The 16,757-nt window shown below is 24.0% G+C and overlaps 1 protein-coding gene across 3 annotated transcripts; it reads right to left on the reverse strand.

The window, feature by feature from the left end:
- Positions 1 to 8,959: 8,959 nt before the first annotated feature.
- LOC140672116 (fatty acyl-CoA reductase 1-like) lies at positions 8,960 to 16,279 on the reverse strand. 3 transcript variants are annotated; one of them, XR_012047829.1, is made up of 10 exons: positions 15,941 to 16,279; positions 15,386 to 15,634; positions 14,914 to 15,059; positions 14,642 to 14,751; positions 13,263 to 13,455; positions 12,574 to 12,822; positions 10,705 to 10,884; positions 9,589 to 9,669; positions 9,335 to 9,477; positions 8,960 to 9,199 (listed from the first exon to the last, which is right to left on the reverse strand). XR_012047829.1 is itself a non-coding variant. In XM_072903979.1 (10 exons), the coding sequence occupies exons 1-10, from the start codon at positions 16,151 to 16,153 to the stop codon at positions 9,186 to 9,188; spliced, it is 1,479 nt and encodes a 492-aa protein (XP_072760080.1). In that variant the 5' UTR covers positions 16,154 to 16,279; the 3' UTR covers positions 8,960 to 9,185. The 3 variants fall into 3 exon arrangements, 2 of the variants coding, with proteins under 2 accessions (XP_072760080.1, XP_072760079.1); XM_072903979.1 differs by having other exon boundaries at positions 9,434 to 9,477; XM_072903978.1 differs by having other exon boundaries at positions 9,374 to 9,477.
- Between the last annotated feature and the right edge of the window lie 478 nt (positions 16,280 to 16,757).

The raw sequence follows: 16,757 nt of genomic DNA on the forward strand, positions 1-16,757 counted from the left end.
CAGCGGCATAGTGTACAGTGTTCTTGGGGCCGCTTTTTCTCGCGCATGCGTATTATATATTTATATCTAAATGGGCAGTTTTTTAATGTATTTCCAAGATTTTTGGATATACCTGAACTGGTAAGCATCATTATTTGATTATTAAAATACAATAAAAAGATAAATATCTTGCATGTTTTTAATTCAAAAACAAAATTTTACAATGTTATTATGGTTAGTTTTTCCTAATTTATTTTCATGTAAAATTTATTGTCACGTAATAAAATTTCTTTTATTTTACATAATTATTTCATATTGTAACTTGTTTGATTTATGAATAGCATTATGTTATAAAGAAATTTTTTCTGCGCATTCCTTTTATTCTTAAAGTTATAAGAAGTTATATTTTAATAAAAGTTTTTTTATTTAGATTAATGTAGAATTTAATCTACTTTTCCCTGGAATTGATCAAGATAGATTTTGTAAAATATATGTAGAATATATCAATGCTATTTTGTCAGTTTTTGAAACTGAAAAAAAACAAAATTTCTCTTGGTACGTTTCTTTATATTGAAATTATAGATTAATGTTGTAAATAATTTTTAACATGTTTTAACATTTTTTAGATTGAAACTTTATTACTAACTCATTTGTCGCCTTGACACTATTACTGCCACCAACAGCAAGAGGAAAAAAATTAGCCACAAGAGATAAAGCGAATAATATAATTAAAAAATTGATTGTTTTTGTACAGGTAAAAGATTAAATTTATTTTCTTGAGTTTTTATTTGCAATAACCGCAATATAATATTAATTATTTGTCTTATTATTCAGAATGGGACAGCTCTACGTCCCATTACTTCACATGAAAACATAAAGCAACCAAGAATAATCGTTGTCAGTCCTAATAAAATAGCACCTGAACAATATTTTTTTGAAGTGGATAAGAAATTTATTTTACTACCAACAAACGTCATTATTAAATCAATCGATTACCTATTCAAAGCTCACTATGCTTTTCATGTGGAATTTGAGAACGATCTTAAAAATTTTTGGGTTTTTCTACAACACTATTTTTACACAATTCTAAGTGTACGAACAAATTGATTGAAGTATACACGAAACTTGAGGTCACAAAAAACAAATTATCGTCAAATTTAAGGAATTATTCAAAGAATTATTATAAGAAAAATAACAATGTTCCTTATATTGTTTAAGAAATTACAGAAAAACATATATAAGTTTTAAAATATTGAAAAATATCGAAAATTTACGTTTATGCAAAAATCAATCGTATTGCAATAACAAATAATATTTGATATTATTATAATTTTGAGATAATCATTTTTATTAGTAAAAACGTGAATACCAAAAGAAAAGTATATGTATCATTTTTTGTTTGTTTGAAAAAATATAATAATATTAATTATAAGTTTCATTCTTCCTTTGCACTATTCACGCTTTTTCTTATGTAATTAAAAATTTTCAGTGTTACTTATGCAAGTATAAAACATTACAGATCAAAAATATATGTCATCACTTGCGTAATGTACATATATGCTATTTGAGAGTTCTAATCTTATTTTTGAAAAAAATGTATTCTTCAAAAAGAAAATATACCTTCCACAAGTAATGACTTTGAAAAATCAAATGCTAAAAATGAGATTTTTGAAGAACTTGATATTAGTGATGATAGCGTTGTAATGATGATAGTTTGATTGAAAATGAAACTATAACATCAAATGAGTCAGATACTGAGAAAAAGCAACTAATGCAAGAAAATGTATCGAATTATGTAATACACTTATATTCTTTATGTTTGCCTGAGCTAGTTCTAACGAGTATTTTAGAAGCAAACTTAATTTTTTCACTCATTGATGATATTATATCACTTTTATTAGATGAACGTCAAAATCTTGCTCACGAATTTAGATATGCATTTGAAAATCATATGACTATAACGACATAAAAATTTTCCAAAAGATTTTGTGCAACCTATTCACAAAACTTATGGTATTAGAATGAAAAGAAAATATGATAGTACAACACAATACTATAAACAAGTTCCTGTTACACGTACTTTTACGTACATACCTATATTAGAAACTCTTCAATTTGTATTAAATAATAAAGCTGTTTAACAGTTCTTTGTTAATAATATTACTGAAAATAATAATGCTTACACTAATTTCATTGATGGTACAGTTTATCGCATTTACTTTATCATTACGTCATCAAAAATATATTATCTCTGAGTGGAAAAATAAATGTAATTTTTTGGAGGAACAGCCAATTCTCTAAAATTTTAAAAAGGAACGTTTGAAATCTACAAACTATGCAGCAATAATTGCAGAACATTTCAATATTACATTTGATATGTTTATTTACATTGGAAAAAGCGTACAATTTAGGAGTACAAATTTAATACTAAATAAGTTTATATGTACATCTTTTTCTGAAAAATTTCCCAATTTTGGTAAAACAAAATTTTTTTTTCTATAAATTCTACAATATTTGTTTTTTTATGAAAGTTGAAGTACTGTTGATATATCTCCACTAAATTTGGGATACATTATAAAAAATAATTCTTCTTTATTTATAGTAGAAATGATCACTCTTCCATTTACCAAAACTTGGGAGATATATAAAACATCAGAAAATGATATGGTTATTATAACTGAATATTTTTTTAATTTGTAATTTTTATTTGTAATCTGTTAATAATTGTCTGACCTAATACAAAAAATTTTTGTTTTCTTTTATGTATTATAAGAAATTATTTGTATTTTGTAATGTACTTGATGAAAAATAAAGTTTAAAATGTATAGTAATCATTATTCATTTGCATAGCATATATAATAAATTTTAAATAAAACTAAAAATAAAAGTTTAATGAATTTAATCAGAAAATTACAAAATGCTCATACTATATGTCTTTGCTGTTTTCATTGATCTAGGAAAAAGTTGTTTACAAATGTTTGGATTGCTACAAAGAAGTAAAGTTAGCATTTCTGTTTAAACATAACTAGAATTTATTACATATGTACTATTTAAATATTTTTTACTCATTTTTTAGGATGCACATTTATTTCTGAAGTTTATGAATTTTGAGTACGCACTGTATGTATATATATATATAGTGTTAAATATGTATCATGCTACTAATTTTAAGAGACCTATCTTTAATTTGTTAAACTAAAGTTTACAATTAAATACAGTAGTAGAATACATATGCAATTAAATTCAAGACAGTGTATCAAAGTTTATCTGATATAGCACAAATTTTGAATTTTTAAAATGAATTAAAATGTACATGATAGTGAGATTATTTTATTGTGTAACGCACATTTTTAACAATGTTTGTTTTTTAAAATTGTTTTAGTTTACTGAGGATGTTCTAAAAATGAATTAAGACGTTCTATTAAAATAATTTTTTCATTATGTAAAATTTTCTAAAAATTCTTGTGCATGTCTCTTATTTATTTTGTTTATTTCCATCCTTTATAAAATTTAGTGTTTTTATAAATTAAAAATAACTATTATTATTAAAATTATTACACATTTTGTATCAACAAAATAGTGATATTACTATCTTTAAATTATATCGCTTTTGTTATATATTTTAATATAAAATAAATGTTTAAAAATGTAAATTTTGAATTATATTGTCAATGATTTTCAAATAATAGAGATACATACAGTAAAGAAATTTTTTTATATATTTGACAATTCATGAGAACGTTACAAAGAATGTATTTTTTATTCAAGAAAAGCAAACTCTCTTTCAACGTATTCTCTAAATAAAAACTTTGATGCTGTAATTTAGAAATAAAATATTTACAGATTAATATTTATATATTATTTCTCCACTACTATTAATACGAATTTATTGATCAAATTTGGATAGTGTATGTGTATCGTGAATACTGACTTCTAAAATCATAAAAACTTAACTTTTATATTTTCTAAATAGAATATGCAATATAAAATAAAGTATTTATAGAATATAGAATATAGACTATTCAGTCAATTTAAATTAATACATTTAATTAAACATTTACATATGTTATAAAATTATCATTTTTATCGGATATATTTATCGGACAATAAGAATTTTAAATATTCAAGTAGATCAAAATAGATACGATGACAAGTATTTTATTGCTTCAATGCACTTCCATTGTGTTTAAAGGGGTAATTAAGTAGTATTTCTTGATTAACTTATAATATGTAAAGGTATTATAAATTATAAAACATTAAAAATTTATTTACATATAAAGTACATTACTAAAATACATTATTTAATAAAGTACTTAAATTTGGTTGGCCAAATTATTTAAGGAAATATATCATTTTCTTGAAATTTAGCTAATAGCTGAAATTGTTTTCTTATAATACATGCCATTTATTCATTGAATCAAATAACAATTTAAACAAAATTTGTTTATGTTTAGTACTTCTCATAATTAAAGATTATGTTAGATGAAATTATAATAATTTAAAAAAAATATTTTGATTTCTTTGTTAAAAACTTATAACTATTATAATAATTTACATATTATTATATACAATATTTAAAGCAACTTTACTAATTTTAATGACCTTGTGGTACGTGATTAAAATTATAGCTATAAGTAACGTTTTCATAAGTTCTCATAATTTTAATTACTAATTGTTTATTATAAAATTTTAAATAAACATTGTTAATCATAATTCGATACTTGAGTAATAAGAGTTAAAAATATATAATAGTTTCGTATAGGTATTCGACTTTACACGCAAAGCTAGCCTTCAAAAAGAAATTAATCTCAGTTGTGGCGATACCAATCAAGAAAGTTTATAGGTTTGTCGGTTTTGTCTACAGATAAATGCTAATTGAAAGAGTAACGATAATATAATCGTACAATAATATAATATAGTTTATAATGCGATAAAGTAATGCGAAGAAGTGTGAAGTGTTTAACGACCTACAATGTAAAATAAAATCAAATAAATAAAGATATAAAAATTAAATAAACCTTATCGTATTTGTATTTAACTGTTTTAATTAGATAAAAAAAATAAAAATTTATAATAATAAATAAAAATTTTTTAAATTAAAATTGTTTTTTCAAGAAATATTTTTATTGTTAATGGTTTTTCTTTTTAAGAAGATATAAAAATGTTTAAAACGAAACTAATAAAAAGTGACAAAAAGTATTAAAAGAAAGGCTCACAAAGCAAAACATTTGGCGTGTCTGTGTACTTTTAAATATTTTAATGTAATCATATAATATAATTATCTGTATATATATAATTTTCTGTATTTGGTATACATAATTATTACATACATAAAACTGACAAGTCAATAATTTATAAGTGATAGTTTTATTTTTATTAATTTTTTTAGAAAAAAACATTTATAACGAAGCTATGTGATATTCATTTAATAAATTCTATTAATTGTCTGTGAAAGCTTCAAGAAATTTTTTATTATTTCCAAGAAATATCTATGATTGCTCCATATAACATATAGAGTAAACATCAAACATTTCTACAAGGTAAGAATAAGTGAGTGAGAGAAAAGAGAAAGAGAGAGAGAGAGAGAGAGAGAGAGAGAGAGAAGAATTTAAATTAGATATAAATGTGAAATATTTGAAGTAGAAAAGTTTGAGTCTCGACTTAAAATTATTGTTCCTAAGGAAAACAAACAGAAATGGTTTTAACAGAAATGTTTGTTGAGTTTTAAGTTATAAACTCAGAAACAAAGCTGATTTTTATTTTTATATATATGTAATATTAAAGCAATACAACGAAAACCAAAACTATTTCCATTTTTTGAAAATGTATTACTTTAAATATCTTTTTCATTTGAACTTATATCCTAGAAAATGTGTTCATATATGCTTTCCAGCAGGCAATCGTAGCTTCTATTTCATCCTTTTCAAAGTTTTATGGTGTTATTAAATTTATTAATTTTTTAAAAAATTAAAACATTGCACACAGAATTGTTCAAATAGATAATAAGTTTTGACAGTAATACTAATATTAGTTAAATTTAGTTTCTTATATATACAGAAGTAATTCTGATGAATTACAACGAAATCCTGAAGGACCCAAAATCGGGTCTTATTGACCCTCCTCCTGTGTCTAAATAAACCCACATTCTTTCATATTTTTTAATCGTCTACATCAACAGCGAAGTCTAAGAAATCATACATACAGTATATTGCTTTCATCGGTAAAATTCTGAAATTAAAATATTATTATTATTAGAAAAGAAGATAGAGTAGAAAAGTATAGACGGAAATAATAATAATCGTAGTAAAATCGCATTCGTATCTATTAATGATTAATGATTTTTGAGTCGCTTTGCAACTTATTAGCATTTTTAATGATTTGTTTAATACATATATACATATATAGTTGTATATATACATATATAGATATATATTTTTTTTTTTTTTTTGGTAAATTATATTTGTTCTTATTAGTTTTGATTATTATTCGTAATCTTATACAATTATGTTCTTTAATTACTAAAAAATTTTAACATTTTAACTCACCTGATTTAATTTATCGATACATTCTATCATTAAATTATTATTAAATTTTGTAAATTTTATAGTTGTACATATGTATGTGTATATAGATTCTCAGATATATATACATATATACTTGAGAAAAAATAAGTATGGCATGATTTTTGTTTAAACTTAACCTTTAAGCAGAGTTTGTAACATATGTACTATCTATTTAAATATTTTTTACTTATTTTTTAGTGCACATTTATTTTTGATGTTTATGAATCTTGAATACGTAGGGTGCGTATATGCGTTACATATTATGCTCTTGATTTCAAGAGCTTCATTTCTAACTGTTTAAACTAAAATTTGCAATCAAATAACAGTAGGAGATTATAAATGCAATTAAATTCAAGATTGAGTACGTTTGTATCAAAGTTTATCGGATATAGCAAAAATTTTGAATTTTTAAATTGAATTAAAATGCACATGATTATGCGATTATTCTATTATGTAACGCATTTCTTACTGTGTTGCAAGTTGCAAGTAACTATTTAGATAAAAAATGCATATTTCTTGTTCTATTATTATTTCTTTCTCAGATAAGATTATCTTTTTGCATTATTTATGTTACAATTTATTGTATATTTTGCAATATTAATACAGTATAGTACCACACAATAAATGTTTATTTTATTGCATGTCTAGGTGAGAACTAAACTTGATGTATTTTGTGAAATTCATAATTTTGAAAATTGTAACCGTGTTTATGGTTTATTAAGAGATTATTAACAAAAATTAACGCTTATGCAAATCAAGATTCAAACGTAGACTGATAAAAAATGCAATTTTTAACGCTACCCGCAAACTTATACACAATGCCTGCAATATTTTATGTATAAAAAATTTTAAATTGGATACACTTTAATATAACAATAAATATTACTACCCAGTAATGTTTTATTATTTAAACTAATAATAGGATCGGTCTTATTGTTAGAGGATCTAGGTTTAATAAACCAGAGACTGTACTAGTCCCACCTGCTAACATCAAATTAATAATAAATGATTAAAATCTTATTATTACTATAATAATTGATTTTAACTAACAATAAGCGGTTGAATTCTTTTCATTATTTAGAGTCATAATCTTGACACTATATGTCAAAATCAAAATTGTTCATAGTGTTAAACTTAAATAAATTATGTTTTTATTTTAATTATTAATATTAATTGAATCTTTTCTTTCATATACATTGTGATAGATTTAAAATATTTTTTTCCCATATAGAAATATTTAACAAAAAGAGCTTTAGATTGTAAATAAATTTAATTAAATTAAAATATAATTAAAATTAAAAACTTTTGAAATGAGAACTTTAAAAAAGGAAGATAAATAAAACAATTTCAAGCTTTTTAATTGTTTTATTAAAATGCCGACAGTTATTATTAAATATATATATATATATATAATACATACACATAAACACACATATATATGTGTATATATATATATATATATATATACAGGATGGGCCAAATAACCTGTGACAGGCTATTTTCTCCGAAACTATTGAAGACATGGACTTGAATTTTTTTACATTAAATGGCACATGGGGGCTGATTACTTGGCGCGTAATAAAATTTTTTGGGCGGACTTTTAGGGGGACAAAAAGAAGGTACCCCTTACTTTTTTAATTAAATGGGATACGTTTTTTTAAATATTTCGGTACCTTTCATCAAATTAACAACATTTACTTGAAATACTATTTTTATTTTTGTACTGTTAAGGAGTTATGAAAGATTTCAATTTGATTTACAGGATACATTTATTGATGTACTCTAACATAAGTTATTTAGCTTATTTAGTAATTAATCATTATTTTCTTTAATTTACAATGCTTTATTAATAAATAATATTATTTTGTCATGTTTTATCTATGGCTGTTTTCTTTGGACGCTTACGCACTGAAAGCGTTATTTTACTTTTCTATGAGATATAAGTAACAAAGGTAAATTGATGCTTTCAGTGCGTGCATCTAAAGGGAACACAGCCATTGTGTATAAGTACCTTCCACGTGAATTTGCTCTGCACTTATTCATCTTTTAAAATTATTTTCTCTTATAAAAATTATATTAAAATGATATATAAAAAATATTATGCTCTAATCGAATCTTATATAGATCATAATTGTCTTCAATGAAAAATGAAAGGTGTTAATATGAGTTTTAATAATAAGAAACTTTTAGACATACTTACTTAATCCTCTTTTTTTCTTTCATAAGTTGCCTTAATTTAGTTTAGTGAAACAAATACGATATAGAGATAGAAATAGTATGAAATAAAAAAGAGTTTGTAGGAAATCAAATTATATACATACACACATATCTTTCTGACGTAAAATAAAAAAGAAAAAGCGAAAAAGAGAAAGAGAACAAAATATAATACGTATTCCATTTGTTTATGTCTTTATAGCTTTAATTTTTGTTTTGCTTTAATTGATAGTGTAACGGTTTTTCTTAAAAGATTCCTTTTTAGTTATTTTATTAATATTTTTATAATAAAATACATAGCCCTCGTTTATATGATCACTGTACACATAGTTACCCATAGGCGAAGGACATGAAATTTTACCAATCGAGCATTCCATTCGATTATTATGTCCGCCGCTTAGCGGTCTAGTATTATATAGATGTCTGTGGTCAGAATGCGCATGCTAGTTACAAATAGATATTATTAGATGATAGAGTAAAGTAAGGTTTATTCCTTACAATAGAAATTATAATTAAACAATTATATAACAATTGTACAATTATAGAATATATTAAACATTTTAGAGAGAGATAATTACTGATTTATAAAAATTGCACAATATTTATAAATTAGTAACCTTCTTTTTCTTTTTAAAATCTTTAAAAACATATCCACTTATATATCATCCATAGCATACCAATAGCAATAATAGTTTTAAAAGTTGCGACGAATCGATCCACTCTGAAATAGATATTTATTAATAATTTAATTAATCTTACGAATACATTTTACAAATAAATATTTAATATCTAACATATAAACAACAATGTTCTGTTTATATTTAACACTTACCTTTTGCAATGTGTTTTGGCTGCATCTAATCGATTCATGTCTTCGTGTAAAAGATATTTTTTTATACCTATTAATCCATTTCTTTAAATAATAAAATAAATATTTAATACCTTAAAATGTTTTTTATACATAATGTAAACATTAGAAAAAAGATGTCAAAATTAAATAATATTATAAATCAATATATTACTATCTTACAGCAATTTAAAACTTTCATTATTGTGTAGCTGAAGTAAATCTATATATTTATTTAATCAATTTATTGTGCATTCGTTGCTTATTTACACAATATAAATTGACTTATACAAAGATTATTTAAAATTCAAAAATTTCTTTTCTATATTTTTAAAATTTATTATAGTTTTATTATATATATAATTACTATCTATTTTAATTAGCAATAGATACATTTTTTGATAATATTCTATCTGCTTGTGTAAGTTACAAAATTAAATTTATTCTTGTTTTTATTTTTCTTCGTTCTCTCGCAGTGCGATTAGTAGAATTAGAGATTAAAATGTTTCATAAACTAACATAGCTTGTAATTCATCAAAATTTTATTTTAATATAGTATCGATTAAAAAATATAAATAAATTGACCGATTTATCCAAATTTTCATTTTATAGATGTATAAAAGTCTATTCATTAAAAATTTCAAATTTGTAAGATAGAAAAAGAAAAAGAAAGAATATGTGTTAATTATCAGAAATGTTACATTTTTAAATATGTTAAATAAAAGAAGAAAATATAATTTTATATTAAACTGATGTATATAAGTTATACATATATCATTCAATACGTGACAATACTTTATTATTTATTTGTTATCACATTTTTCTATTGTTATCAGTAAATATTATTTTAAAAATTATTTTCTCAAATTTCAATTTTTGTGCGTTTTACAAAAGAAGTAATTTATTCAAAAATTTAGGACAATATTTTTAAAATTATGATACATAATTTAATAAACAGCAAAATACAGTAAATATTTATGGAAATAAATTTTTAATTAAAAATGAAAGTCTAAAAAAATATGCTCTAAATAATATGTTGAATCGATTTTAAAATTTAATACTTTTTTTTTATTTAAAGTTAAAAAAGAACTGAATACTTACCTTATATACTTTTCTATATCGACATCAGACAAATCATTCGAAAACATTTCTCGGTTATCAGATGATGGTACTAACGATATTAGCCGTCGACTATTTGCATTATCAAATTTCCATTCGTTAAATGTAAAATGTTCCAGAGCACGATTAGCCACATATATCTTCTTCTTCAATCCCAAGAGCCTATTACATATAACATGTTTATATAAGACAATTTACATATTCAATGGCATAACTTTAGTTATTATGGATCTGGCAAGGTTGAATCCAAAACCACCACAATAAAAAAAGTATTTGGAAAAATATGCAATTTTAAAATGGCGTTACAAACTAATATTTTTAAAACACTTTGCGTAAAAAAATACATGACAATTAATATTCTGAATTGATAAAAAATTATATATGTTTTGTTACATTAAATGTTTTGCTTATCCTTGATTATTTTAATTATTATCCTTTTAATATACTTTAAGAAATCTACCTGAAAGTATAATATCTTGTAGTTATGTGTTTATGTAAATTGTATATATATATATAAATATATATATATATATATATATATATATATATATATATATATAAATACAGAATTAGAGGAATAGTATTAAAATGGTTAAAAACATATGTAAATAATAGAACACAAAAGTCCATTTCAATAATAAATGGTCAAAACAAATTGCCACAGAATATGGAGTGTCACAAGAATCAGTTTTAGGGCCTTTATGATTTATTGTATACATACACGATATAATTAAAGCCGGGAAGAATGTAGTATAAAAATGTTCGCAGATGATACATTAATATATGTAAATGAAGTAAGTAGTACGGAATAAAATGAATATGGCATTTAGAATAATTGAAAAATGGATGAATGTAAATAAGTTGAAAATGAATGCAGAAAAAACTAAATACATGATAGTCAGGAGTATTAAGAAAGAACTGAAAGGAAATATTGCATTGAAATGTTTGGATGGAATTGAGATAGAGCTCTCTCTGTCTAGTAGAAATAATGAAATACTTAGGTATGATTATTGATGATAGACTCCGATTTAAAGATCACTGTGATTATATGTTAAAAAAAATAGGAAAAAACAAGTTTTTTAAATAGAATAGATAAATTTATATCAATGTAGAACAGGTGCATTGTATATAAATCAATTGTAGCGCCTCACTTTGAATACTGCGCAACGTTGTTAATAGATATGGGAGAAAAATAGCTGTAATAGCTATAAATTACAAATAGTGCAAAATCGAGCCATGAGAGTTATATTGCAATGTGATAGGTATACTAAAGTGGAACATATGCTGCAAACGTTGCAGTTCATGTGTGTAAGACAGAGACTATGTTATAACATGTGCATGTTTATTTTTAAGATTTTAAAGAATATGTTACCAAATCAATTAAGAAGTAGGATAGAAATAGTAGGAAATGAGAGTGAAAGACAAACACGACAAACCGGGGACATTGCATTACAACTTCGTAGAATACGAAGCGCGCAAAAAAATATGTTTTATGAAGGAGTAAAAATGTATAACGCCTTACCAGCTGAAATAAAAAAAGTGAAAAAATTGAATCATATAAGCGTAAGTTAAAGGAGCATATTTATTATAATGTAATTTAAATAAGTATGTAATTTTCTATACTACAAATAACTGAGAAAGCTAATAAAGATCAATTAAACAATCAATTTTTCCCGCTCTCCTCTTATCTACCTCATTCTCACTATTTCTCCCTCTTCCCCCTTCTCTCTCTCTCTTCCCTCTCTCTTTCTCTCTCTCTCTCTCTCTCTCTCTCTCTCTCGTATAATTTTGTATAATAATATTTTATAAATAACATATATTTTGGAAGCATTTGATTTGTTCAGTACTTACATAGGTTTATGTCCCGAAAGTTTTAAAACTGAATCTATTATTATAGCTGGTAAGATATTCCACAATATTGTCAACGTATAATATGTAATTAAATTCTGGACAAATAATGTATTACGGGTCCAAAGAACTCCTTCCAAGGGTATGTCTTCCAAAATTTTGACTCCTATGTTGCAAACTTCTTGAAATAATATACTTTTTTCATTTGGACAAGTACAGTTAACGACAAAACATGTGGACTGTGGTGTGAAACTAATAGTAATAAATAATATTACAAATGAATGCATTAAATATAAAATGTTATAGAAATTTCATTAAATTCAAAATATCTTACAATTATAGACAAATATGAGATAGTGAGAATATTACAAGATATTATTACAGAATATAAAAAAAAATTTATTTTAACATATCATATATTAACGAATTAAGTTTTGAGAATGTAAATACAGAAAATTTGTTTAATTATTTTAAACATCTCTATTTAATTTTATCCGAGAGAAAATCATATATAAATTTAATAAAAAAAATGTGATTTTTTAATTTTCTAAACTCTAATGCAAAAAATGAAGCAAATTGAATAACGCTTATATATGTATAACATAAATTAATACGTATAACGTAAATTTAATTTCCGTTTGTAACTTAACGCAGATAGAAATGTGCATTAATACATAAATTGATGATCATACGTTGTCAATCCAAGTTTCCAAGTTACGAGAATTATAGTGTTGATAACAGTGTCTACTGGTATGTTATTATGTGAGGTTTTGTTACTAGCATATAAAATTGGTAATAATCCTTTTCCGCCAGCAGCCAACAGTCCCAGAGGACCATTAAAATTATCTATCCATCCTGGAATTGGATCCCTCAGTGAATTTACCACTATCAAACAAAATATATTTTTTTATCATATTATTATTAAATTTTAACATGACTACGATGATATACAAGGTGTTCGGAAACAGGTGAGACAAAATTTAAGGAGTGATTCTACATGATAAAATAAGACAAAAATCAAGAATAACAAAATTGCGATAAAGGTTTCGTCTTTTAGTTATAAATATTTGAAAATTTGCGTAAAAGGTGCCCAAAGCATGGTAAACCGTAAAATTTTTGACGTGCGTAGACTAGATCGACTGAATCGCTTTCAAAATACTCTGTGACGCAAAAATATTATATATATGGCAGTGAATTGCCGAGCTTTAGATACCTTTTACACAAACTTTTAAATATTTATAACTAAAAAACAAAGCCTCTATTGCAATTTTGTTATTCTTGATTTTTGTCTTATTTTATCGTGTAGAATCATTCTTTAAATTTTGTCCCACCTGTTGCCGAACACCCTGTATGTATATAGAACGATATATCTTATCTTTTCTTATAAACCAAAAATGGAAAAAAATAGAAAAAGTGCAAACCCAAAAACTTACTTTCAATTTTTACTTAATTTAGTATATATATTGTGGTCTAAAATAATTAAATAAATTGTTTCAAGTAACAATACTTTTAAATAATATTAATATAACTATTATACGTGTGCACGCAAGAGCAGAGTAAAGGCGCTAAAGTAAATCTCTATTTGTAAGATGTAAAATTTAGATAAAAATTAAAATTTTGGAATATTTTTTTCGAGCTATTTATATTTATATATTACACTCATACATTTTGTATTTTGCTATAATATATCGATACAAATATTTTATATCTTTAAATTTTCTATATAAAATAAAAAGAGAGTTAAACTTCTACTTTGTTCAAACAGCATTTGAAAGAGAAAAAAGACAGAGAAAGAATGGAAAACTTATATTTATTTTATAGTGTCCCTAGAATACAGAGTCTGGAAGTTCGACTCAAAGTCCGTCAAAATACCGTATATATATATACGTGAATGTATATGTGAATGTTTTTGTTGTTTTGCTCCCGCTACACTTACAATTAGATTCGACATTTTAGACAGGTTTAAAAACGTGAAGTGAAAAGATATCTACGTGTCCAGACTCCGTATTCTAGGGACACAAATTTTGTTTCTTTATTTCTTTATAATATTCACGAAAAAAAGTCTACGTACCCACAGATGGTCTTACAATCGCACAAGGCAAAAATGAAGAATATTCCTGTATTACACCCTCCGCTAAGTTTTTCGAGAATATGTATGTATTGGGAATATTATTCAAACATCTGTACGTAATTTCAAATAAAAATGGCAAATGAAAACTTGAAACAGTAATTGTAATATTATAATATAAATAGAAAAAAGTAATTTCTTTTTCTAATTAACACTATTTAAAACTCATATACGTATTTATATATGTATATTGGATTTATATTTGTCACACTCACTTAGCTGTAAAAATACTCAAGATATGCTCATCCAATGACTCGGCCACTTTGATCATTTTTCGCCAATCGGCTATAGGTGGATATGTCTTTTCCTCTATAAACGGATTATCCAAATGTGTATATGCAGTACTAACATATACTAAAGCCTTTAACAGATAAAAACAATTAATATTAAAATTATACCTTGCTCAAAATGCTATAATTAAGAAATTTATAGTAAAAGATTGAAGAATGTTCACAATTTAAGAAATGAATATGGCTCTCATGTAAAAAGAGACCTCTTTAAGATTCTTTGAATATACATATATGTTTGAAAATTATATTTTTCATAAAAAATATTTTTAGAAATAAACGTAATGTTAATATATCGCATAAAATTCTATGTAAGATAATTTACTTAATGAAATACAAAGAAAAAGTTTTTTATACAAATATGTGAATGCAGAATCTCTCTCAATCTGTGTTTACTTACTATTAGATTCTTCATACTTTCGGCAAAGATACATACATCCCTCGTTGATCTGGTATTAGTAAAGATGGCGTACTTTAAGCTATCGTTAAATTTTACGCTTGCCGCGTTATGAATTATTATTGTCACTCTTTCAATCAGCATTTGTCTATCGATAGTCGACAAACCTAAATTTTCCTGACTAGTATCGCCAGAAACTAGAATTAATTTCTTGAAATTTGCAGGTTGTTCCTTTCGTAATTTATCGTATAACTAAAATAAAAGAATATTATATATAAAAAGTATTTATAAGAAAATTTGCTATAATTGTTAAATAATGTTAAAATATTTTTACGCAAAAAGTTTAAAACCTTTAATGACTTTTCTTACAATTTATTATTTAAAAAATTTTTTTTTTTGAGATTTTATACTTCTACTTTTCCCTTTCCAATTTTAAAGTTATTCATGTTAATTTTAATTAAAATAACATTATAATAAAAATTATTCAGAAATTTTTTTTATTAATACGTTATAACAATTTTTGAAGAAATATTATGTATATATTTATATCTAACTTACGGGTAAGTTTAACATTTTTTCGAGTCTTTCATTAAGGTTTATTCCTTTTTTTGGACGCATTAATATAAATATTTCTCGAACATCCGGACAAGATCTCAGTATCTTCTCGATGTATACTTTGCCTAGAAATCCTGTCGCGCCTGTCAAAAATATACTTTGTCCGGCGTAAAACGCCGGAATCGACATGGCTGGATCAATTGAATTTTTATCCATAGTTATTAAAACAAAAAAACAGAACTAACATCAAAATAATAGCAATAAATATGTTTATAATAACGTTCTGAAATACATTTATATTTAAAAACGTTATTGTCTCCTTTAAGTCAAGATTGTTACTAAACAGTAGTCATATTTTGATTATATATAAAGAGCTAAGCATATGAGTGGAATTATTAATAAACCAGAAGTGCCGGAAGGAACGAGGCAAACTTGAAACAATAAATTTGCCTAATGAAGTTATATGTATTCATCAATAGTAAGAAAATCAATAATGACATAAAATCATAATATACAATTTATAATATTATAGTAATAATAATAGTAGGAATAAAGTAGTAAAGTAAAGAATAATAAAGTAAATAACTGATGCAAGCTTAAGTTATTTATATAAACTCATTACAATGTTTAAAATCGCATTTTTTATTTGTGCCATTGTATTAAATTGTATCATTGCTTTATATGAGTTTCACTAACTAAAATATACACACCAATAATTATGACAAAAAAAAAATCTCTTGCATTCAAGTTTAAGAAAGAAAAAGAAAGAGAAAGAGAAAGAAAAAAAAGAGAGAAATAGTGTGTGTGTGTGTGTGTGTGT

This window comes from Anoplolepis gracilipes, chromosome 12 (genome assembly GCF_047496725.1).
Source record: "Anoplolepis gracilipes chromosome 12, ASM4749672v1, whole genome shotgun sequence".
In the NCBI taxonomy this organism is placed as follows: domain Eukaryota; kingdom Metazoa; phylum Arthropoda; class Insecta; order Hymenoptera; family Formicidae; genus Anoplolepis; species Anoplolepis gracilipes.